Here is a 24,535-nt window from a genome sequence, read left to right on the forward strand (position 1 = left end):
TTGGCCAATGGGCTCTGGTTCACAGGAATATGGAAATGCAGCTGAAGGCCATCTGAGAAGCACTTCCTGGTTTACAAATGTCAGCAAGTGAGTGATAAATGAAGCATCCTGTAGGTTTCCACATAACACAAAACATTAGAGTCCAAAGTTAACAAACTTTCATGTTGTATTTTTAAGAGTATGGCCACAGCTTGAATCCTTCTTCTCACTTAAAACCGGAAGTAATTATGTAAAATACATTTGCCTTTCAGAAGATGAAGTTGGAACCGTCAGAAACTGCCAATCAGTGACGAATGGGCACGCCAAGTCACTGTGACATCAATGGATCAAGGAGCGCTGAGCAGAGCCTCCAGGGACCATCTGTGAGCAAGCTGGTGGCGCAGGACCCCCACCCGCCTGTCCCAGGAGGACAACAGGTGGGTTTCATGCCCTGGGAGCCCCTGGCTTAGCAAGAAAGTCACAGCATCACAGTGATCAGCAAGTCACAACAGCAGATCAGAAGAAATACTCTTTCTGGCTTTCACTGACTGTACATTGCATGTTGAGCTCACTTTTCAGAGCAGTTTCAGCATTGTCTCCAGTTTTGGGAATATTTGTTTCATTCTTTTGGTATAGCCACCTCTGTTGATAAATGCGTATGGCAATGGCAGTAGTGCAGAGCAAAAGGAACATCACAACCGCTATCACGCCTAGAGAGAGGGGAGATACAAAGTCAGATTACAAACCGTAAACGGCAGCCCAACTAGAATCCACCCTAGCACCACTTATCATTGGAAAATTTGAAACCAAGTAATATTATAACATTAAGGTTACTTCTAAGTCCATGCGTATTTTAGACACAGGTTTTACGCCTTAATTCCAAAGACGTATCTGATTGGATTCCAGTTAATGCCTTCACACTAAAGTGCAGAAGCACCATGGGCCTCTTAGGTCATACCTGCATGGCTAACTGAGTAGGCAGGTTTTTATTTTTAAAAGGCATAGACTGTGTAGCCCCATGATAGAGTGATTAAATGCTTTGCTGTTGTTGTGCAGTTGCTAAGTTGTGACTGGTTCATTGTGACAGCTTCTCCACCCTCCCAGTAGGCTGGTCTGTCTCCCAGTGTGCTCAGGTACTCAGTCGTGTCCGACTCTTTGTGACCCATGGACTGGAGAGCCCGCCAGGCTCCTCTGTCCATGAGATTCTCCAGGCAAGAACACTGGAGTGGGTTGCCACGCCCTCCTCCAGGGGATCTTCCCAACCCAGGGATCGAGCCCAGGTCTCCTGCATCGCAGGCAGCTTCTTTACCATCTGCGTCACCAGGGAGCTCAGATTCATGTCCATTGAGTTGATGATGCTACCTAACATTCTCATCCTTTGCTGCCCTATTTTTCTTTTCACCTCAATCTTTCCTAGCATTAGAGTCTCTTCCAATGAGCCAGCTTTTTGCATCAAGTGGCCAAATTTTTACCTGTTTTAATGAAAATCTGATTAAACTGTTATGCTGATACCCGGTTGAACTACAGTAATGTGGCGTATATTTCATTTATGTCCAGGAGACCAAGAGAGTCTTAAGTGATTGTTGCCTCTGGGGGTCTACACTCTTGTGTGATCCCCCTGTGACTTGCTTCTAACCGATACAATATGACAAAGCTGATGGTCTGCACCTGATTATTTGTACATGATTACGTTAGATAAGACTGTAGCACCCGTACTGTTGGAGTCTCCTTCTTCCTGCTGGCTATGAGGTGGCAAGGGCCATGCTGGGAAGCCACCCCGTGACAAGGAGCTCTGTCTGTGAACCAGTGAAAGTCCAGAAGAGCTCAGCGCTACAGCTGCAAAGCAATGAGTGCAGCCAATGATCTATGCAAGTGAAACAGGGAACTTCAAATGTGACCCCAGTCCAGGATCCCAAATGACACACATTCATTTGAGGATTGTGAGACCCTAAGCAGAGGACCTAATTGAGATGTGTCCAAACTCCTGACCCATATAAACTGAGGAATAATACACGTGGATTGTGTTATGTTGCTAAATAGGTGATAATTTGTCCTGCAGCAATTGATAACTAATATATTATAAAAACTTGTAGAAATATTAATAACATTCAGTTGTATGGAAAGTAAAACATTTTTCATGTTGGAAATGTTTTAAGTATTGAAGACATTAACTTTGCCAGTGGTTCTCAACCTTGGCTACATGGTAGATGATAACTCAGAATTTTTGGTGGGAGGCTGGGGTATCAGTATTATTTCAGAAGTTTCACAGATTATTTTAGGGCACCATCAAGCTAAGCCATAGGGATGTTAAGTCAAGCTATATCACATTAGTGAAGAATAAATATCCAATCCATTCTGAAACAGGCAAAAAGGAACATTCACTAGTCAATATTGTTTTAAGATGATTGGCACAGGCATTAATTAGTATTTCCAATTAACAAATGTAAGCAAACACATGTTAGTGTTTAGTCATGTGAATCAAAATTTGTATTGCAAAATGAAGTTTCTTTATTATACTCTGGGACAGACTTAAGCAAGTGTGATGGAGCCCAACAAACTCAAAGCTTGGTTGAGTGCAATTGGTCACAAAGATTCCTGATGAGCACATGCTATCAGGAACTCAAACTCCTTAGCTGAGAAGAGGTAGCATATTTACTACTCTATGAATACTATTAAATATTTATTCATAAGTAGAATATCCATTACTTTCAATATATTTTCCATCTCATGTGAGAACCAGGAACAGAGTTACTTTAATTATTTTTATGTTTAGTCATAGAGCTTTGTTTTAAGAGCTATATCATATCCAATTTTAGTATCAGGGACCACTAACTCAGTAACAATGATCAAACCACTTGATTATATGATGACTGTCACCATTACACTGACCCACCTCTACACCCAGGATTTTCTGTGTGTGATTGATCACCTCTAACTTTACCTTGCTTTTGTTTTGTGAGGTTTGCTGGGCTCCTAGAATAACTTCCATCTCCACCCTCTATCTGAAGAGATTGAGATAACTTGAAGAATGCAGTTGATGGCTTCTATAACCTTCCTATCAGCAACTCCAGTGTAAATGTGTTTTTGACAAGTGCTCACACCTGTCTGTGTCTCTATCTACATGTCTATATCTTTCTCTATCCATCCATCTGCCCATCCACAGCATAGATCGCTTGGCAAGAAATCCTCTGTGATCTCTGGTTTACCAGGTTTGAATGTTGATTAGGTTAATACTCCTTTCCTAGTGCTTCCTTTGTTTACAGGGGAGAAAATAAAAATGCAAAATGCAGAATATGGAGAAATTCACCTATTGGGATAATCCTTTAAACAGATCAAATATTTCACACAAAGGTGAAGTCTATGATCAGTTTTTTATAAGTCTGATAGTTCTTTCAGGAACAATACACTGGAGGTCGAGGTACTCAGTAACTGACAAACCACAGGGCCACCAGTCGCCACACAGATCGAGGCAGGTCCAGGTACATCGTAGGGTCCAGGAAACTGCACCCTCTGCCCCTAAGACCTTCTGTGCTTGGCTCCTGTGTATCAGGGGCCAAAAGGGAATTCCCAGGGGAGTGACACTAGAGTAACTTACTTTGTACATCTTGCCAGTGATCTTTAGCAAAAGCAATACAACTCTGTTTAGTGGTAAAGAATCTGCCTGCCAATGCTGGAGATGCAGGAGACTTGGGTTCAATTCCTGGGAATGGCAACCCACTCCAGTACTCCTGCCAGGAAAATCCCATGGACTGAAGAGCCTGGCCAGCTACAGTTCATGGGGTCCCAACAAGTTGGACATGACTGAACGACTGAGCACACACACAGGCAGGCAATAAAACTCTAAGGACCACATCTTTGTTCTATCATCAATTTGACTTTTATCTTTGTTCTCTCTAATAAAAGGGCACCAACTATGATAATCTGCAAAATTTTGAACTTTGGTTCCTACTTTGTAAATATTAATCACATTTATGTTGATTTATTTTCACTTAACTTTGACATTATAGTGAAGTTTTCTCATTAAAAATAAATAAGAATGATTTAGGATTAAGACTTAATCTAAATTTTAACAAGAAAGTTATTCCTTTTGGATATGCATTATAAATAATATTTATGGCTTTTATTTGTTTTTGGAGTTATAAGATGGAGGTCATATTCCTCACTCATTACAAAAATAAAAGTAATTGATACAGAAATGGAAATAATGACATTCTTACATAGATTTGATCAGCACTTTAAAATGTCTGAATACTTCACTAATTGTCTGGAGAAACCTGGTGTCTTAATAAATGCAGGCAGATCCGATCTGAGCAGGTGTGTAGCTGGCTTAAACAGTGGACCCCAGTCCAATCACCCAGCTCTAGGAGTAGTTACCTCACTTTGAGGTGGCAGAGAATGGACAGCAGTTTACTTCTGCTCACCAGGCAGACTTTGAAACTGACTCACATTTCCATAATCTAGTTAAACAAATTAAAATGTTCTTTGAATGATAAGGTGGGAGAGTTGAATATTAATTTTTGAGTCCCACCTGGATAAATTTTGTTTCAGGGGATATAATAGAAGATATTTAAAGTGCAATTACTTTTACTTCTTCATATATATATATGAATGGATTTACTTAATGGATATCTATATCTGTCTATCTAGATAGATAGATAGCTACCTATTTCTCTGCCCAAAGATAAGCTTGATGCTAAATACAGTTTTATATCTTTATGTTTCGGTAAATGGCAATTTGTATAATTTAGGTGCTTCTCCCAATAAATGCTGCATTTTTTTTATTTAAAATAAAATTTATTTTCGTTTTAAATTTAGAGAATAATTGTTTTGCAATGTTGTGTTAGTTTCTATTATACAACAAGGTGAATCAGCAGCTTTCCACTAGCTATTTTACACACAGTAGTGTATATATTTCAGTGCTACTTTATGTTTTATTTTTAATCTTATTTTTAAGTGTTCTGGGCTAAGGGGCTGACCTATGGCTATTTTAAATCAAAGAAGTAAAAGTAAATGTGTCTTAAATATGCATACATTCTGAGAGAAACCAATGACTATTTTCAAGTGAAAAACCTCTTCTTATTATAGTTTGCAACCATCCTTTAAAAAAGAGGAGCCATCAGTTCCTTCTACAAAGCTTTTTCAAAGGAGCTGAGTTCGGTGCAGTTACATCAAGAATTTTAGCAAATGTACGTGGTCTGCCATTGACCTCACAGTCATCACGGATTCTCAGATAGTTTTTGGACTTTGCTAACAGCGACAACAGAACCAAGGAAGAGGTCATTCGCGGCCCCGTTACCTCCGATGACCGCGGAGTCACTTCTGTCCGCATTAACTAAGGGCTGTCCCTCATCTGTTGGTCCAGAACGACCTACAGTAGAAAAAGGGAGAATGACAGAGAGTGGAAAGGAGTTTTGAGAACTCCACAAACATTTGAAAGAGGAGCAGATAATGCAGTCACAGAAACGAATTTGAAACGAAGAACCAAGAATGGAAGGACCAGAGAAGTGAGAAGATGAATTGAGGACTTTGGGAAACCTCTGGCATGGAGACTCTGAGCATAATCCTGCTGGCGTGTGAAGCGAGTGCAGGTGCAGGGGATGGAGACGGACTGAGTCACACACCTGCACCGCCGGCGAGAGGGCGGGTGGCCTCCCGCGCCGGGGCTCCGGGCCCCGCCCCATCCGCGCAGCCGGGCGCGGGGGCCACGTGTCCGCGGACGGTGACCCGGGCGCGGCCGCCAGCGCGCAGCGCCGCCTTCAGAGGGACCGCGGGCCCGAAGCGCACCGCGGAAAGGCAGCCGGTGAAGCCGCGCGCGCCCGCCCGCAGCGTGTCCGGGTCCGCGCCGAGGGGCTCTGCGGGCAGAGAAGCGGGACACAGCGTTAGGGCTCCTGGGCATCTGGCGCGGACGCGGGACCAGCCTGCCCCTGCGCAGCAGTGAGGAACCGAGGCCCCTGCAAGCCCTTCCTCCTTCTTCCTTAGGAAAAGGTCCACGGCCGTACCAGAGAGGCCTTGGTTGATGCCCTGCCTTGGTTGATACTCCCCGTGGGGAAAATTAAAGCTTCCTTGGATGCAGTCACTGTTACGGGCGAATGAAATCCTTCTCCACCAATGCAGTTTTCAGAATATTTTGAATGGGATTTGTGACCAGTATTGTACATGGTTGGTGACCTAGGTCTCATGAGTTGGGGGACGGCAGAGTTCTGGGAACTCCTTCTGAAGTTATCTCCTAATTAATATTTCAGTCTTGCTGACAGTTCTGAGCCTCACAGTGAGGGCATCTTCTTACCCACAACTGCTGTCCCGGGAACTCCGCACCCCACTTTCTTTCCCCCTCTCCAAAAGTGTGATCTCTATAAATCCCTATTCTATAAATAAAGACTTGCCCTCACCAACCCCCTCCTGATCCCCATTCCTCACCCCAAACTGACAGAGGTTGGTTATTAAGACCTAAAGAAGAGCCGTGGTTGACACAGGAGAGCAGAACATCAATTCCTTCGTTTCACTGATGCCTGCATCCCGCAGTGCACTTGCTCAGTGGGCACGAAATCTCACCCAAGGCCCCTTAGTTGTAGACTTCAAGTTTACATGTGTCAGTCAGAGAAGGAAGTGTCTGCGTCCCGCACAGAGGAAACCACCTCAGTATGAGGCAACTTTGGCATCTGCTGTCAAACTCCTTCCTGCTTCATCACATGTAGAAAGGCTCATAGTCTCTTCTTTTTCAAACAATCATAAACAGTTACCAAGAATTTACCAACTGACTCCTATAGTCTGGGCATTGTGTTAAGCGATTTATAGAGGTTATTCTTTAATGTTCAAACCACCCTGAGTACTTTTATTTCTGTTTGAAGTTAAATGAAGGGGCAAGTAAGTGGGGGTCATTATATTATTCTTTCTTCTTTAATGAATGCATGTATCTGCCACAGAATATGTGTATATATTCTGTAAGTTTTTTGGTTGGCACAATGCATGCATGCTAAGTCACTTCAGTTGTGACTTAGGTCCTACTCTTTGTGACAGAGGTCCTACTCTTTGTGACCCCTGGACTGTAGGTCACCAGGCTCCTCTGTCCATGGGATTATCCAGGCAAGAACACTGGAGCTGGATGTTGTGCCCTCCTCCAGGGGGCTGGCATAATAGTCAGCCTTTAAGTTCACCCTGAAAATCTGAGCTCTGATCCAATCTATCATGATGTTGTAGATAAACTCTCAGAGGACAACCTTTATTTCTGTTGAGTTTGAATTTTTGAGGAGCATTGCTCTTTTGTCTCCATTTCCTGATGAATATAAATAATAATAAATAGCTTTTATGGAACATGTATCATCCAGTACATACATGCTGGACACTGTAAAAAATAAAGGGCTATTGTTATCATAAAAATAAAGTGAGCATTTAGAGCAGGATTTATTGACTTGCCTCATGCTATACCACTAGTAAGCAGTTGGAGAGAACTTTTGAATAGGAGTGTTTGAACTCAAGCCAGGAGTTTGAACTCTCTGCCAGCGAGTTTTGTCAGCTAGCTTTACCTGGTGCATCAGTTACAGAAGGTCACTGTCTTTAGCTCATCCATCTCTCTCACCCAACATGTGGAAGCTCCTGGTAGACAGTGTGTTTTATTCTTGTCTTCCCCTGCACTTAGCTTAGTGTCTGTTACATATGACACATGCAATATATATTTTATAATCAAAGAATACATTTAGTCCTATTACCGCCCTTCTGTGGACAGTCTGGCTGTTGAAATTTTTAAAATATGGCCCTCTCAAGGTGTGGTCTGAGAAATTCAGAGGTCCCTCCTTGTGATTCTGGGAAAGACTGAAGGCAGGAAAAGGGGACAACAGAGGATGAGATGGTTGGATGGCATCACCGACTCAGTGGACCTAAGTTTGAGCAAACTCTGGGAGATGGTGAAGGACAGAGAATCCTGGTGTGCTGCAGTCCACAGGGTCACAAAGAGTCAGACACGACTGAGCAACTGAACACCACACCACCACCACGTGATAAAAGATGACTTGCACTGGCTTCAGCTAATGATGCATGTCCATAGTTGGCTGACATCTTACGCCACTGAGTTTTACCAAATGTCATGGTAACTAAACACGCCCTTAATTGTCATTAAAGGTAACCAGCATACTCTGAAGCTTCTTTTGAAGGGTGAGAAAATATGCCACTCCCAAATATGCCACTTTGGCATAAGAATTAGTTACTTGAAAACAGCAGGGCAAAGGACACTGATGTCAATTTTTCTTCTTGAAAGCAGCAAATAAAACTCCCATGGAAAAGCTGCCCTCTCTGTACCAGGAGGGAAAATGCATTCTTATGACCAGAGATAAGCAGTCCAGCCGAGAGAAATCTGTACCTACAAACATTGTGAACAGATTGTTAAAACAATACCTTCCTTCACTCTCCTCATGCATTTTAGTTACCTTTTCACAATCACCACTCTTTGTTCAAATTAGTATATAAATACTTGGGCCTACCTGCTTTTTGGGTCTTTAATTTCCTATGGGGGCCACATGTACATTTACAAATCTTTATATCTTTCTCCTGTTAATACATCTTAAGTAAATTTAATTATCAGGCCCAGTCATAGATCTTAAGAGAAAAGAGGTCAAGCATTGTCTCCCCTACAAACTCATGGGGTGGATTTCTTGAATCTTATTACAAGTTGTTACTTTTTCTCCGATTAAACTTCATTTCATAATGAGATAAATTTTGTATCTTTATTTCTCCTGGCTTGACAAAGAGCCATACCTTCAAGAGAAATGGTCTTAACTTTGAGATTTTCAGCAAATGCACTGGGAACTATTTGGGCTTACAAAAATTTTTTCATGAGTTTAAAGTTGCAAAAATAACATTTGCTATGGAAAAGACCTCTAAAAAGACCTAAACTCAAGGGGCATGCATTTGCATTGTTATAATAATCATAAACATCTCTCTGACACACATAGCTATATTGGCCAAGTTGATTATATGAAATATCAAATAGCTTTATGCATGTGGAATTTTAGGTAGATTCCTAACTACACTGAAGTAAAATAAGCTTGGTACAACCCCACTAAAGGATTATCAGTTAAAAGGTTACTTGAAAGATGACTTTATTTTTTTTTAAATTTTGCATTCAGACAGTATCTGTTTCTTAAAGGAAGACACCCTTGCTTGTGTAACCCAGGACTTTTGCAAAGCTAAAATACTGGAGAAAAAATTACAGGTAAAATAAAAGTTTCATCTGTTGGACAAAAAGAACAACTAGACACTACTAGCTTTTCTGGTCAAAGTTTTGACCTGAGCACCACCAGGCAAGGGTAACAGAAGGAACCCAGGGCAGACATATATCATAACGAGTTAGATCAATTTTGTGGAATTTATTTTTTTAAAGATAACCTGGCTTCATGTCTGTAGATAGTGTTATTACTAAAGAAAGAAACATCAGTAGTATATTATATTGCATTATATTTTTCCATATTTCAAGATACTTTATGTGTGTGTGTGTGTGTGTGTGTGGATTTGAGAATGTGAATGTGTATGGAAGGATTTATATGTATCTGAATAGCCTATCATTAATCATGTAGCTTTAATTATGTTATGCATGTATGTATGGGTATAAATATGCATTGAAAGGTTTGGTGTTCATAACTTTCTGTCATTTTCCCAACCTGAGGTTATGGTTTTGATTCTTTTTTTTTTTATTGGAGTAATTCTCTAGTATATTTTTCAGATGGGATGCTTGATTAATATTTAGTCTCAATCTTTCCTTGTTATCCAAAATATCTTTTATAACTTTGTCAGATAAATTATATATTAGATGGTTGAGCTTCAATCATTCTTCTTAGCAGTATAGCTATATCATTATATCATTTTTATTCCGTTGTTGCAAATGAAAAATTGGATGCTGGTACCAATACTATTATTTTTATTGTAGCAACTTCTGCCTGAAAAGTTTGGAAGACTTTTCTCCATGGTTTTGTAATTCAGGGATTTTCCCAGAATTTCTGCAGATCTGTGTCTATTCTCATTAGAATCAATAAGTCCTTTCAGTCTGCAAGTCAGGTTTTCCTTTAGTTAAGAGAAATGTTTTAATACATAATTTTGTCTTTGCTTTTAATTCTCTTTTTGGATCTCCAATTATTCCTACTAAGTGTTCTAGATCTAACTTCCAAGTCCCTTTTACTTTCCCTGCTAATTTCTGCTTCTTAATCTTTTTGCTTATGGCATGATACTCCACATCACTTTTAAGGAAAATCAGTGATGATTCTCTACTTTAGATCATCCAGTGACATTTTTAAAAGTCATATTAACTCCCAGAGTTTATGTTTGTATCTGTATGTGTGATTCCATTAAAATCTCCTTGAGTGCCAAGTTTTATCCTAGTTTTCTGTCTTCTTCAATAGCTCTAAATTGATGTGGACATTTTATTTGTTGTTTTTTCTTCTTGCCCCATCCCCACTCTTACTTTTAGATTCTCTTAGTGGTGGCATCATTATTTACTCGGAGAAGGCAATGGCACCCCACTTCAGTACTCCTGCCTGGAAAACCCCATGGACGGAGGAGCCTGGTAGGCTGCAGTCCATGGGGTCGCTAAGAGTCGGACACGACTGAGCGACTTCACTTTCACTTTTCACTTTGATGCTTTGGAGAAGGAAATGGCAAACCACTCCAGTGTTCTTGCCTGGAGTATCCCAGGGACGGGGGAGCCTGGTGGGCTGCCGTCTATGGGGTCGCACAGAGTTGGACATGACTGAATCGACGCAGCAGCATTATTTACTTATATATTTATTGGGATTTCCTTCTCCAATGTCCTCCTCCAGTCCAGTGGGCAAATTCTCACCTCTGCTCTCTTATTCACGCTTGCCTGCCCTCTTCTGCCTACTGGGATGGCCGTACACTTCCTGGGTTTAGGGGTACAAGTAAGTTGAATTGGGAGTAGAAACAAGTCTTATGGTCCAAGCTGCCATTTCGCAGACCTAGGTCCACACAAAGTCAGCATTCAAATTAACAGAACTGTGCTTAGAAACACAGTGTGAATTTGTCTTCCTTATTAGCTGACTCCTGAAATCCTATCCTTAAGGATTCTTCCTTTTGGCTCAAAAATTTTCCCTTTAAAGTGCAAGGAAAAAAATAAAAGGTGAGGGAAACCTTAGGCAAAACTTAATGCATATTAGAAATGTACATATTAGGATGAAAATGTTTGATCAACCCTTAGCTTGAGAACACAGGCATCAACAAGAAGTAAGGGCAAATTAGGGGCACTTTCAAGATAGGGTAAGGAGGGGGCAAGAAAGTGGTTTGAGTGTGAACGTGAAGCAAAGTCACCTTTAGGAAAGAGTGTGCTAAGGGCTGAGAATAAAGTTCATTTCCACTGTAATTTTGAGTAATCCCCCTTAAATCACTTTGGATGAAAACAGATTTAATCTAGTTTTTCTCTTAAAAAATGTCTATGGTACAAAATCTTGAGAGCAGTATCAGATTTCCAACAATTCAGGGCATAAACATTCTCAACTGTCTCAGGTGTTGGTAGTGTTGCCTTTAAAATATATTGCCAAGGCCATGCATTCTAACACAAGAGATGATTTCTGGTTTTGTGAGGAACAAACACGTTAATGAAAGGTCCACAAGGAAAGGGAAGGAACAAAGAATTAAAGTGTGTGTGAAGAGCTTTCTGCTACCCACAATGAGCAGTGCTTCTGAAAGGCACTGGCGGTAAACAGTGGAATAGCAAAAAGAGTATTTCCAAGATTCCCTAGGGCTCTCATCTGCAAGCAAGTATCAAGAAAAGTGAGTTGTCCATGGAACCGCAGAAAGCAATGAAGAGCATCAGAAAGTGTAAATACGTAGTTAAGTGAATACTGACTGTTAAAACAGCAGGAATAATAATGTCTTGTGGAAAAAAATTATATCCATAAGTGAAGTACATGACAACAATGGCAAAAAGGGTGGAAGAGGAAGTAAAATGGGAATAAAAATAAGGTTTCTATGTAGTTTGGGAAGTGTACATTCAAAGTAGAATGTAACAAATCAAGTATGAGTAATCCTTGGAGTAACTGCTAAAAAAATAAAGAGGTACAGCTATAAAGCTGATACCAAAGATTAATAGTCCCAAACAGGAAGTAATTCAGCTGCAAGTTAACACGAGAATAAACAAACTGGTATATTCATGCAATAAGAGACTATCAAGCAAAGAAAGCTAGTGAACCATGACTACATGCAACAAATGTTAAAAAAGATTTTGGCAAATAGAATTGACTAGACTGAATATAAATATCAACCTGCTATTTATTTTGGACTTGATGAAACAACAGTGAACATCCTTTAATCTAAATAAATGACATGATTAGAAAATGATGCTAAGTAGAATTTTCAGCCTGACTTTTGAACAATTCATCTTGGAGGGACCTGATTTTCAGAGTCAGCAAGAAGTGACTTACTCTCCCTTCCCTGCATGCCACTTCCGCCACACCAAACTATCGCTGGCACTTGCAACCAATACCTGGGAAGCAATCAGGGGTAATCTGGAACTGCGAGCACTTTGACAAGCACTCCTAGAAGGTATTTCCTGGAATAACTGTTGCTTAATCACTAACTTGTGTCTGACTCTTTGCGACACCATGGACTGCAGCCCACTAGGCTCCTCTGTCCATGGAATTTTCCAGGCAAGAATACTGGAGTGGGTTATCATTTCCTCCTCCAGGGGATCTTCCCAACGCAAGGAGAGAACCCTCATCTCCTGTTTGGCAGGTGGATTATTTACCACTGAGCCACCTGGGAAGCCCAATTGGAGAAATAGTCTTTAGTAAACTAAAAAGACTCTTCCTATAATAACATTTGAGTAGTCTTTCACATAACAGAAACATTGTCAGAATTCTACATGTTTGCTGCTTTCAGCTCATCAGTCCTTCTCTAAATTGTGATTAGGCTCATGTAGCCTCTCCTTGATATACCCTCACTCCAACTCAGAGGTCCAAGTTCTTCCCTCTCTATTTTCCATCAAATCCTATTCTTGAATAAACTCACTCATACAATAGAAGAAATGTTCAGTTATGACTCAGTGTTCCAACTCTCCCAGGGACATGTGCAGAAAATGCATTATTAGCAAAAGAAATAAATCTCTAATGAAATTTTTATTATTCAGATATAATTCACATCTCATAAAATTCACCCTTTTAAAATGTACAGTTCAGTGGGTTTTTTACAGTTGTAAAACTATTCCCAGTACGTAACTGCAGAATCTATCACCCCCAAAGAAATCCTGTACGTGTTAGTGGTCACTCCTCACTCCTACCTGCCCCCAGTCCCTGGTAAATCTAAGCTGCTTTCTGTTTCTATGGATTTAACTATTCTGGGCATTTCATATAGAAAAAATCATACAATATGTAATCTTTTGTGTTTATCTTCTTTCATTTAGCATACAGTTTTCAAGGTTCATCCATATGGTCCCATGTATGAGTACTTCTACTTTTTATGGGCTAGCATTCCATTGTACACAACTTTTGTTTGTTCCTTAGCTGATAGACACAAGGGTTGTTTCCAATTTTTGGTTCTTATGAATAACACTTCTCTGAAGACTTGTGCACACTTTTTCTATGTGGATATATATTTTCAATTTCTCCAGGTATTTACCTGTGAGTGGAATTTCTGGGTCACTTGGTAACTGTGTTTAAAGTTTTAGGGAACTGCCAAACTGTTTTTCCCCAGCAGCTGCACAATTTTGCATTCTCATCAGCAATGCACAAGAGTTCCAATTTCCCCATACCCTCTATGACCTTGTTACTGTCTGTCCTTATGATCACAGACGTCTTATTGGGGGTGAAATGGTGCGTGCGTGCTTAGTCATTCAGTTGTGTCTGATTTTTTGTGACCCCGTGGACTGTAGCCCGTCAGGCTTCTCTGTCCATGGGATTCTCCAGGCAAGAGTACTGGAGTGAGTTACCAGCCCTCCTCCAGGGGATCTTCCCAACCCAGGGACAGAACCCCTGTCTCCTGTGTCTGCTGCATTGCAGGTGGATTCTTCACTGCTGGGCCACCAGGGAAGGCCGTGAAATGGTATCTTGTGGTTTTGACTTGCATTTTGTTGATGACTAGTTATTCTGAACATCATTTTTTGTTCATCATTTGTGTATCTTCTTTTAAAAAATGTCTACCCAGATTCTTTGGTCATTTTTAAGTTAGTTTACCTATCTTTTTATTGTTTAGTTATAGGAGTTTTTTATATATTCTCTATAAAAGTCTCTTATCAGATACATGACTGGCAAATACTTTTCCTCATTTTGTGGGTTGTCTTTTTACTTTCTTGATAGTGTCCTTTGAATTACAGAAGTTTTAATTTTAATGAGGTCCAATTTATATGTTTTTCTTTGCTGCTTATGCTTTTGAGAAACTTTGATCTAACCCAAGGCTTTTGAAAAACCTTCTCTAAGAAATCATTGGCTAATCCAAGGTTACAAAGACTTACAGTAATGTTTCACTCTAAGAATTTTATAATTTTAGGTACAAAGTTAGGTCTATCATCCATTTTGAGTTAATTTTTGTGTATGGTGTCAGGTAGGGGTCCTGCCTCACTTTTTAAATCTGTGGATATCTAGCTGGGCCAGCACCATTTGTCGAAGAGACTATTTTTTTTTCCCTCTAATGAATGGCCTTGGCACCAATGTTAAAAGTCAGTGGACCACAAATACATAGCTTCACTTTTTGACTGTTGATCTAGTCCACTAATCAATATATATCTCTTATGCCAATACCACATAGTTTTGATTACTGTGGCCTTGTACTAAGTTTTGAAATCATGAAGGATGAGACCTCCATCTTCATTCTTCCTCTCAAGATTGTTTCGGCTACTTGGAACCCTTGCATTTCTATGTGAATTCTGGAATCAACTTTTCAGTTTCTGTAGAAGAGGCCATTTGGATTTGGATATGAGCCTGTAGATAAACTTGGGGAGCACTGCCATCTTAGCAACACTGAGTCTTTTAACCCATGAACACATATATTTCTATTTATGTAACTCTTGCATAATTCCTTCCAACAATATTTTATGGTTTTCAGTGTACATGTCTTGTACTTCTTTTGTTAAAGTTATTTCAAAGTATTTGATTCTTTTTAATGCTATTGTAAATAGAATTTATCTTTCATTCTTCATTTTATCCTTGTATTATTCATTGCTAGTATGTAGAAATACAATGAATTCTTGTGTGTTGATTTTGCATCTTTGCCAAAACTATTAGTTCTAATAGCTTTTTCCATGGAGATCATGTCCTTTACAAATACAGATAATTTTACTTCCTTTTTTATTGGATATTTTTTGCTCTTTTCCTTGCCTAGTAGCCCTCATTCAAATCTGCACTACAGTCTTGAACAAAAATGGTAAGAGTGGACATCCTTATCTCATTATTGATCTTAGGGGAAGACTTCCATTATTTCACCATGCTGTGTGGGTTTTGCAGATGCCTTTTTCACACATGAGGAAGTCCCTTTCATTTCTAATTTGTTCAGTGTTTTTACTATGAAAGCACGCTGGATTTTTTTCAAATGATCTCTCTGTGTCTATTGAGGCTATCATGTGCTTTTTGTTCTTAGCTCTATTAACATAGTGTATTACATTGATTTTTATCTGTTGAGCCAACCTTAAATTCTTGGAAGAAATCTTACTTGGTCATGGCATATGAAAATTTTTCTATATTATTACATTAGACTTGCTAATACTTTGCTGAGCATTTTTGCATTCACATTCACATTCCTGAAATTCTATAAACTATTTGTGTCTTTCTGTGTAAATTTCTTCTAAATGAGATAAATTCTTAGGGAGAGCATAGGAAAGACTAATACGTGTCACACAGGTCAAAGGAGTTTTACTGTCTAAACTCTAGTCTCTCCATGCAGATCTCAGTAGGTACTTTCCATGAACTGTTTATCACCCAATTATCATATATGGAGTTCCATTTCCACATAGAGTCCTTCAGTTAATTTCTTTTCCCACTTAGATAATTGGCTTACTAAAGTTTATTCACATGACTATATTGATTTGAATTGTATTCTCCGCTAGGAAAAGACAGGAAGATATATCTTTAGTTTGCACACTTCAAGAACAGATTTTTGTTTTGTTTTGTTTTGATATTTGAAGTTTGTTATTTTGATTGTTTCTTTTTTTTAATGCTCAAAGCCAAAATGAACAGAATACCAATTATACAAAAGTTTTTAGAGAAATAAAACATAGCAAAAATGCTAGGGTACCTTCAGTTCAGTTCAGTTCAGTCGCTCAGTTGTGTCCGACTCTTTGTCACCCCATGAACCACAGCACGCCAGGCCTCCCTGTCCATCACCAACTCCTGGGGCCACCCAAACCCATGTCCATTGTGTTGGTGATGCCATCCAACCATCTCATCCTCTGTCATCCCCTTCTCCTCCTGCCCCCAATCTTTCCAGGCATCAAAGTCTTTTCAAATGAGTCAGCTCTCCGCATCAGGTGGCCAAAGTATTGGAGTTTCAGCTTCAGCATCAGTCCTTCCAATGAACACCCAGGACTGATCTCCTTTAGGATGGACTGGTTGGATCTCCTTGCAGTCCAAGGGACTCTCAAGAGTCTTCTCCAACACCACAGTTCAAATGCATCAATTCTTCAGCGCTCAGCTTTCTTCACAGTCCAACTCTCATATCCATACGTGACCACATCCATAGCCTTGACTAGATGGACCTCTGTTGACAAAGTAATGTCTCTACTTTTTAATATGCTGTCTAGGTTGGTCATAACTTTCCTTCCAAAGAGTAAGTGTCTTTAATTTCATGGCTGCAATCACCATCTGCAGTAATTTTGGAGCCCAAAAAAATAAAATCTGACACTGTTTCCACTGTCTCCCCATCTATTTCCCATGAGGTGATGGGACCAGATGCCATGATCTTAGTTTTCTGAACGTTAAGCTTCAAGCCAACTTTTTCACTCTCCTCTTTCACTTTCATCAAGAGGCTCTTTAGTTCCTCTTCACTTTCTGCCATAAGGGTGGTATCATCTGCATATCTGAGGTTATTGATATTTCTCCTGGCAATCTTGATTCCAGCTTGTGCTTCTTCCAGCCCAGCGTTTCTCATAATGTACTCTGCATATAAGTTAAATAAGCAGGGTGACAATATACAGCCTTGACATACTCCTTTTCCTATTTGGAACCAATCTGTTGTTCCATGTCCAGTTCGAACTGTTGCTTCCTGACCTGCATACAGGTTTCTCAAGAGGCAGGTCAGGTGGTCTGGTATTTCCATCTCTTTCAGTATTTTCCAGAGTTTGTTGTGGTCCACACAGTCGAAGGCTTTGGCATAGTCAATAAAGCAGAAATAGACGTGTTTTTTTTTTAAACACTCTTGCTTTTTTGATGATCCAGCGGATATTGGCAATTTGATCTCTGGTTCCTCTGCCTTTTCTAAAACCAGCTTGAACAAATGGAAGTTCACAGTTCATGTATTGCTGAAGCCTGGCTTGGAGAATTTTGAGCATTACTTTACTAGCATGTGAGATGATTGCAATTGTGTGGTGGTTTGAGCATTCTTTGGGATTGCCTTTCTTAGGGATTGGAATGAAACTGACCTTTTCCAGTCCTGTGGCCACTGCTGAGTTTTCCAAATTTGCTGACATATTGAATGCAGCACTTTCACAGCATCATCTTTCAGGATTTGAAATAGCTCAACTGGAATTCCATCACTTTTCTAGCTTTGTTCGTAGTGATGCTTCATAAGGCCCACTTGACTTCACATTCCAGGATGTCCACCTCTAGTTGACTGTGAGTGATCACACCTTCGTGATTATCTGGGTCGTGAAGATCTTTTTTGTACAGTTCTTCTGTGTATTCTTGCCACCTCTTCTTAATATCTTCTGCTTCTGTTAGGTCTATACCATTTCTGTCCTTTATTGAGCCCATCTTTGCATGAAATGTTCCCTTGGTATCTCTAATTTTCTTGACGAGATCTCTAGTCTTTCCCGTTCTATTGTTTTCCTCTATTTCTTTGCATTGATTGCTGAGGAATGCTTTCCATATCTTTCCTTTTCTCCTTTGCTTTTTCTTCCCTTCTTTTCACAGCTATTTGTAAGGCCTCCTCAGACAGCCATTTTGCTTTTTGCATTTCTTTTTCTTGGGGATGGTCTTGCTCCCTGTATGTTGTACAATGTCATGAACCTCCATCGGTAGTTCATCAGGCACTCTGTCTATCAGATCTAGCCCCTTAAATCTATTTCTCATTTCTACTGTATAGTCATATGGGGTTTGATTTAGGTGATACTACTTTCTTCAATTTAAGTCTGAATTTGGCAATAAGGAGTTCATGATCTGAGCCACAGTCAGCTCCTGTTCTCTTTTTTGCTGACTGTATAAAGCTTCACCATCTTCGGCTGCAAAAGATATAATCAATCTGATTTCAGTGTTGACCATCTGGTGATGTCCATGTGTAGAGTCTTCTCTTGTGTTGTTGGGACACTCTTGTGTTGTTTGCTATGACCAGTGTGTGCTCTTGGCAGAACTCTGTAAGCCTTTGCCCTGCTTCATTCTGTACTCCAAGGCCAGATTTGCCTGTTATTCCAGGTGTTTCTTGACTTCCTACTTTTGTATTCCAGTTCCCTATAATGAAAAGACGTCATTTTTGGGTGTTAGTTCTAGAAGGTCTCCTAGGTCTTCATAGAACTATTCAACTTCAGCTTCTTCAGCATTACTGGTCAGGGCATAGACTTGGATTACCATGATATTAAATGGTTTGCCTTGGAAACGAACAGAGATCATTCTGTCATTTTTGAGATTGCATCCAATCTCAAAGTAGGGTACCTTACTCGGTATCTTAAAGTTCTCATACTTTGGGATTATAAGTCCTATCAGAGCCAAAACTACACAGAATACTAGAAATCTAAAGATTTACATTTAAAGTAGGATTATACTGAAATTATTTTATAGTAACTGGGAAAACTCAACCTGATTGGTCATCACTAATATGATCATTGAAGAATAGAGAGAACAAAGAGGTTGTTAATCAGAAGTCTATTTCAAAGCATTTTCCAAAACTCATTAGGGAAAACAATAATAATAACTAGATAAGTTAATCATTAGAACACTATTTTATTGTTTATATTTTGTATTTTATCACAAGTGCTTTGAGGGCAGGTATAGTATGTATTTTGCTATGAAGCATTCAAATATCCAGTGAAATATAAGCACATACTAGGAACCACCAAACATTTCAGAATGGATAACTCCGTGAGTCAAAATAGCTAACAAGAAATACTGAGGTCACACTCTATGTAGGGCTTTCTACTAAAAAAAGAAGTAGATGCTTCTTTCACTTAATGTCAATGTTGCACATGTCAATTAATATAATGTTCTATTATCTTTAATAGCAATATACTCTTGCATTAAACAGAATCTTAATGATTTTGAGAATTATGTATGTTAAGGACATTTTATTATCTTGTGTTACAAAATTTTAATTATTATCTTGTATTACAAAATTTTGACCACTTTATTATTTTTGGCTCCTTAACCTTATTTATATTTTTCTTTATAGATGTTATTAAATCTCATGCTGTAATTTTAAACTCTTTAATTTAATAATTCCTGATTTTTTTTTAACATGTTTGGAAAGACTTTCTCCTCTACAAGATTATAAAAATACCTCCACACACACACACAAGTAAGTACTGGATAGCTCATCATAGTTTGGGACAACTTTCTCAGTGAAATTAATAGCTCCTTATTAACCAATCTGTTGGTCTAGTTTACTATGTCAGTGAAGTGAAGTTCTGCCTGCTTGCCAAATCTGAACACAAAACTGTAGTCCTATACTCAGTAACTGATTTTGAGAGTAGTAGCAGAAGAGAAGCCATCCGAAAATAAAGTTATCCAAAACATGAAAAGTTTTATTAGCCTTTGATCAAGATACATACCTCTAGGTACAGATGAAATGAATATTTATAATTTTATTAGATTCAATTGCTTCAGGCTATAAACTTCATTGCTGAGTTTCAACTTTAATTTTTATGGCCTGAGAGGGATGCATTTGAATATATCATCCTTGAGTATATCATCCTTGAATAAAAACATTAACACCTTCAATTCCATGCTACTGTTCTCTATATATTAAATCACAGGAAAATAAAAATTCATATACCAAAACCTATTATTATACTTTTTAATTAAAATAATCCTTTTCACATAATACAGTTTAGTAATTAAGTCAATTTCCATAATCTATTGCCTATTTCTTTATAGATCATACATTTGAACCTAATTTGCCTTTAAAATACTCCTTTGTCAATTTCACACTCACTGATGGCAACTTTCTACTTGGGGACATGGGCATTTCTGAACATGCCTCATTTCTCCTGTTGGATGCTGGAGTCACTGAGGGCATGGAGTTGTGTGTGATGTGCTTGTTTGACCATGTCTGTCCTTTGGACTGGGAAAAGAGTGCACTCAGACTTCCTCTCTACAGTGGAGGAGGGATCAGATCTGGGTGCAGACAGGACAGTCATTCCACCCACAGCTTGCACCCACTTGACAGAAATGCAGCTATGAGGCTTGCGCACTCTTTGAAATTGAAGCAAAAGTGTTAGTTGCTCAGTTGTGTCTGACTCTGTGACTCCAGGACTGTAGCCAGGCTCCTCTGTCCATGGAATTCTCTAGGCAAGAATACCAGAGTGGGTAGGCATTCCTTTCTCCAGGGGATTTTCCCGACCCAGGGATTGAACCGAGGTTTCCCACATTGCAGGCAGATTCTTTACCAGCTGAGCTACCAGTGAAGTCCCTTGCATACATTTTAGGTGATCGATTACTTACTTTTCTAAAACCAAGGATCAATAGGGCCAGAGAGTAGAGCTCAAAATCAGATAAAAAGGGAGCAAATTGTTCTCCATTTGGATATTAAAAACAATTATAAGTTAGGCTGACAACCAAAGACAGGGTTTTATCTCCCTGTTCTCTAAAACTGAAGGTGGTCTTTGAGCTTTTAGGAATTTCTTAATCTCTATTTAAACATATACTGTTATTCTCATGAGCAAAAGCTGAGAGAGCAGTTATTCTTTCTGTTTTTCCAACTCTTTTTTTTTTTTTGGTTTGTTTCTGTTTGCTTACCCATTCTTTTAACATTATGCCACTATTTAAACAGAATAAAAAATCTATTAATATCATGAAAACAAAGATGTCAGAAGTGCCTGGTAAGCATCCAAATGGCACAATTACAGACTGGAATACTCACCTCGACAATAGGCTTTGATGGGTATAAACATCTCCCAGCATTCAATGGGAAACAAATATTTTCATTTTTATTTCTGTGTTAATTATATCACCACTACTCCACATGTGGGGAGTGTGAAGAACAATGAACCACATGAAAAGACATTCAGCATAAGCTGCCTGTCTATCAAATACATTATCAAGGCCAGACAGATTCTATATCCACCTTTAAGGCATGATTACAGTGCAGGACCAACCATCACCGCTTCACCATAAAGTTGTTATTCACCATACCAAGCTAAAACTATATTCTTACCCTTCTTCATTGGCTTAATCAGCCATTTTAACAGCTGAACTTAACAGTTAGGCTGTAGCATTTAAAACTTACACTTTTGTTATTACCATTTATAAGAGCACCCTTGGAAGAGCACACTAGGATTCATAACATTTCCTCTGTCTGAAAAATAAGAAGCCATCATTTTATTGTCCATCTGTTTGAAAGATGTGATAGTTTTAATAGTTACTATGCTTCTCGACATATTTGGAACATCCATTCATGTGCCTTCTGTAACATTCTCAAGTTTGTGATGTACTATATATATATGTAGGGTAGAAGAAATGACCAAAAGAATCAACGCATAAATGGCTGAACACTTAATAAGTTTCCATCGATTATTTAGGACAAAACAAAATTATATGAATAACAAGTACTAGAGAAGGAATAATAAATATGCCATGGAGAATTTCCCCTAGATAACATTTAAATATCAATAAAATATATAGTTTATAAATAATCAAAAAGAAAAGAAATACCTTTCAATATTTGTTTTTATTTCAATGTAATTCTTGGTGAAAGGGGGGAAAAAGGCATCAATGTTTTGACATTTAAATAGTAAAGTATGCTTTTACTTTGGCATTTTTATGGAGAATAACTAGCAGCCATAAAGGATAGGATGTCTGTGGGATATTTAGAGTGTGATTTTCCAAGAGTAGCTGGGAGTAATGAAAACATTTCACCTCAGCCCACAGGCAAGGCAGGGCCCAGGCCACAGCTCAAAGCTTATTTGTTTGCTAAGAGCAGCTTTTTCTTAAGCCTAAGTCTATTTTTATCATTAAAATGATTTCTGCATTTGACACCTGATTACTAAAGAGTTTGTGAACTTGCTTCTGCTTTGATTTTGTCTTTCCTGAATTGTCAGAAAAATGCAGTTTCATTACGCTTGATTGCTAAGTGAGAGGGTAAATGTGGACGCAGTTTTCAAGGAACGCCCCTGTTCAACTCACAAGCAGCACTTATTCGTGATTATACATGCACTCAGACAAGAGTGCAAGCTTCTACCTTGATTGCCACGCACTGGGAAATCATGAATATGTCAAGGAGCTTCTTTCAGCATGATGAATGCTTCCCATATTTGCAACTTAACACTTCTGATCTCAATCATGGGGTGGTGAGGGGAGAGGGGGCCTCTTTCTTCCACTTACCTAAAATTGTCCCCAACATAAGGGACTTGACAGCATTGAATTCTGTCCCTGAAGACAGGCTGACTTGTCTCCGTGCATTCTGGTTAACCTATTAAATGTTCCACAAGATGTAAACATCAAAATGGCAAACAATTTTGATAAAAGGATGGGAATCAAAGGAAAACCAAGAAAAATGATAAAAATAATCCATATGTTCAAGCTATCGCAAAGGTTAAAAGAGAAAAGTATTTAATAAACAACTTCTATAGCACCTCAAATTTCACTCCACCCCATCCTTTTCCCTACATTTGTCTTCATGATTTAAGTATCATAATTGGTATAGTCCACAAAGAGATGCAAGAGCTACTTTGAACCTCAAAGTTTTTACTTATTTAGAGGAAATTTATAACATGAACAGAAAAAAATGTATTATTCATACAGATTCAACATAAAAGATTACTCTTCAAAACCCAGTGACAATGCATAATTTAAAGACTTCAATGTTTTTCAAAATGTATTTCCACTTTAAGCAAGATCTTGCTTTTTCTTGCGTGTTTATATTTCAGTAGCATTTGTTCTCTTGTAATCCAATAGGAATAGGTTCCCATTGGACTATCTCCAGTAGTCCCTATGAAAAACTAGGCAATATTTCCCAATCAAATAAAGTGAAACCAGTGAGGAGAGCATGGTATTTTAAAAGATCAAATATTAATCAAAGCTTTGACAGTCTCTTGATAAACTAACATTGCTAAATGAAATAAAACACCTTGACTACATTTCCTATCCTAGACTTATGGAAGGACAGTGCTGAATGTGTATTTCACTTATTAGGATTTGTTATCAACTTTTGGCTTTAAGTCATACTTTCTGAGCATCATGATTTTGATTACTGTTGTTGAATTTACGACCTTACCTCTACAAACATCACTGCTGCTTCTCTGTTAATCCTCACATGGTGAAGCTGCCCATCAGCCAAGTTTTTAAAACCAAAATTAAAAACATCAGGTTCTCGGTGTCTGTCTAGCTTATACCTGATCTGCAAACTTCCTAAAGAAGAGAAAAATGACATTTTAACTAAAATAGAATTTTATAAAAACTAGCAATGCAGGTCCTAATGCACATTAAAAAAATTAATACAATTTGAATCTATGGAGCCTTTACTTGAGTGCATACAGTCACTTTTCCCAGACTAGCAATTATTTACATGCTGTTGTGGGGCCAAATTCAGAATCCAATTACACAGTCTTAAAAGTCAAGACCAATCAGTCTTTTTCCAAGTTCTTCCATTTTTCTGAACCAGAGGAAAAAAGTCCAAGTTAAGCATATGAAAACACAAAGTGAGGCTTGAAGTTAATTATTCATGTGGTATTCATATTATTAAATGGTAAAACCTCAAGCAATTTTGTATTAACTTTCAGTTTCTACAAGCATAACTTCTTTTAATGTGACTTACTTTAATGCATTTTAATGTATCACTGACATTCACAATATTTTTTTTGCACAACCAGAAATATTTTCTAATGTTTCTACCATAATCAAGAAATAGCAAAAAGAGAAAAGTGAGTGATTTGCTACAGCATCCAAATCTCCCAATCCACACACTGCTCTTCACAGATGCACTCTCCACCCGGCACTGTGGTATCGCACGTAATAGGTCCTATTAGTCAGTGATTGTAGAAATCTTTTCCAGAAGTTTCTCTGTTTATTCTCCATGAGAAAGGGTTAAAGCTTTGTTTTGTTCTCTAATGGGAGAGTGTTAGTTCTGCTCTTTTCCTGGCGACCATGGATTAGGGAACACTCACTCCACTTTTCTTTATACGTGGATGGGGCATGGGGGCTTCCCAGGTGGCGCAAGTGGTAAAGAACCCACCTGCCAATGCAGGAGAAATGAGAGACTCTTGTTCGACCCC

At 38.8% G+C, this 24,535-nt stretch overlaps 1 protein-coding gene across 1 annotated transcript in view; it reads right to left on the reverse strand.

Annotated features, from left to right (window-relative positions):
* Window positions 1-247: 247 nt before the first annotated feature.
* Window positions 248-24,535, reverse strand: part of LOC133058998 (contactin-associated protein-like 3) — a 191,032-nt gene continuing 166,744 nt past the window's right edge. The window contains exons 19-23 of the mRNA XM_061146042.1: window positions 23,539-23,672; window positions 22,647-22,734; window positions 5,601-5,831; window positions 5,276-5,347; window positions 248-689 (exon numbers count right to left, since the gene is read on the reverse strand). Coding sequence (XP_061002025.1) covers window positions 496-689; window positions 5,276-5,347; window positions 5,601-5,831; window positions 22,647-22,734; window positions 23,539-23,672 — 719 coding nt within the window. The 3' untranslated portion in view covers window positions 248-495. The remainder of the gene's footprint in view (window positions 690-5,275; window positions 5,348-5,600; window positions 5,832-22,646; window positions 22,735-23,538; window positions 23,673-24,535) is intronic.

The sequence above is a fragment of the Dama dama genome, chromosome 7 (assembly GCF_033118175.1).
Source record: "Dama dama isolate Ldn47 chromosome 7, ASM3311817v1, whole genome shotgun sequence".
Classification (NCBI taxonomy): domain Eukaryota; kingdom Metazoa; phylum Chordata; class Mammalia; order Artiodactyla; family Cervidae; genus Dama; species Dama dama.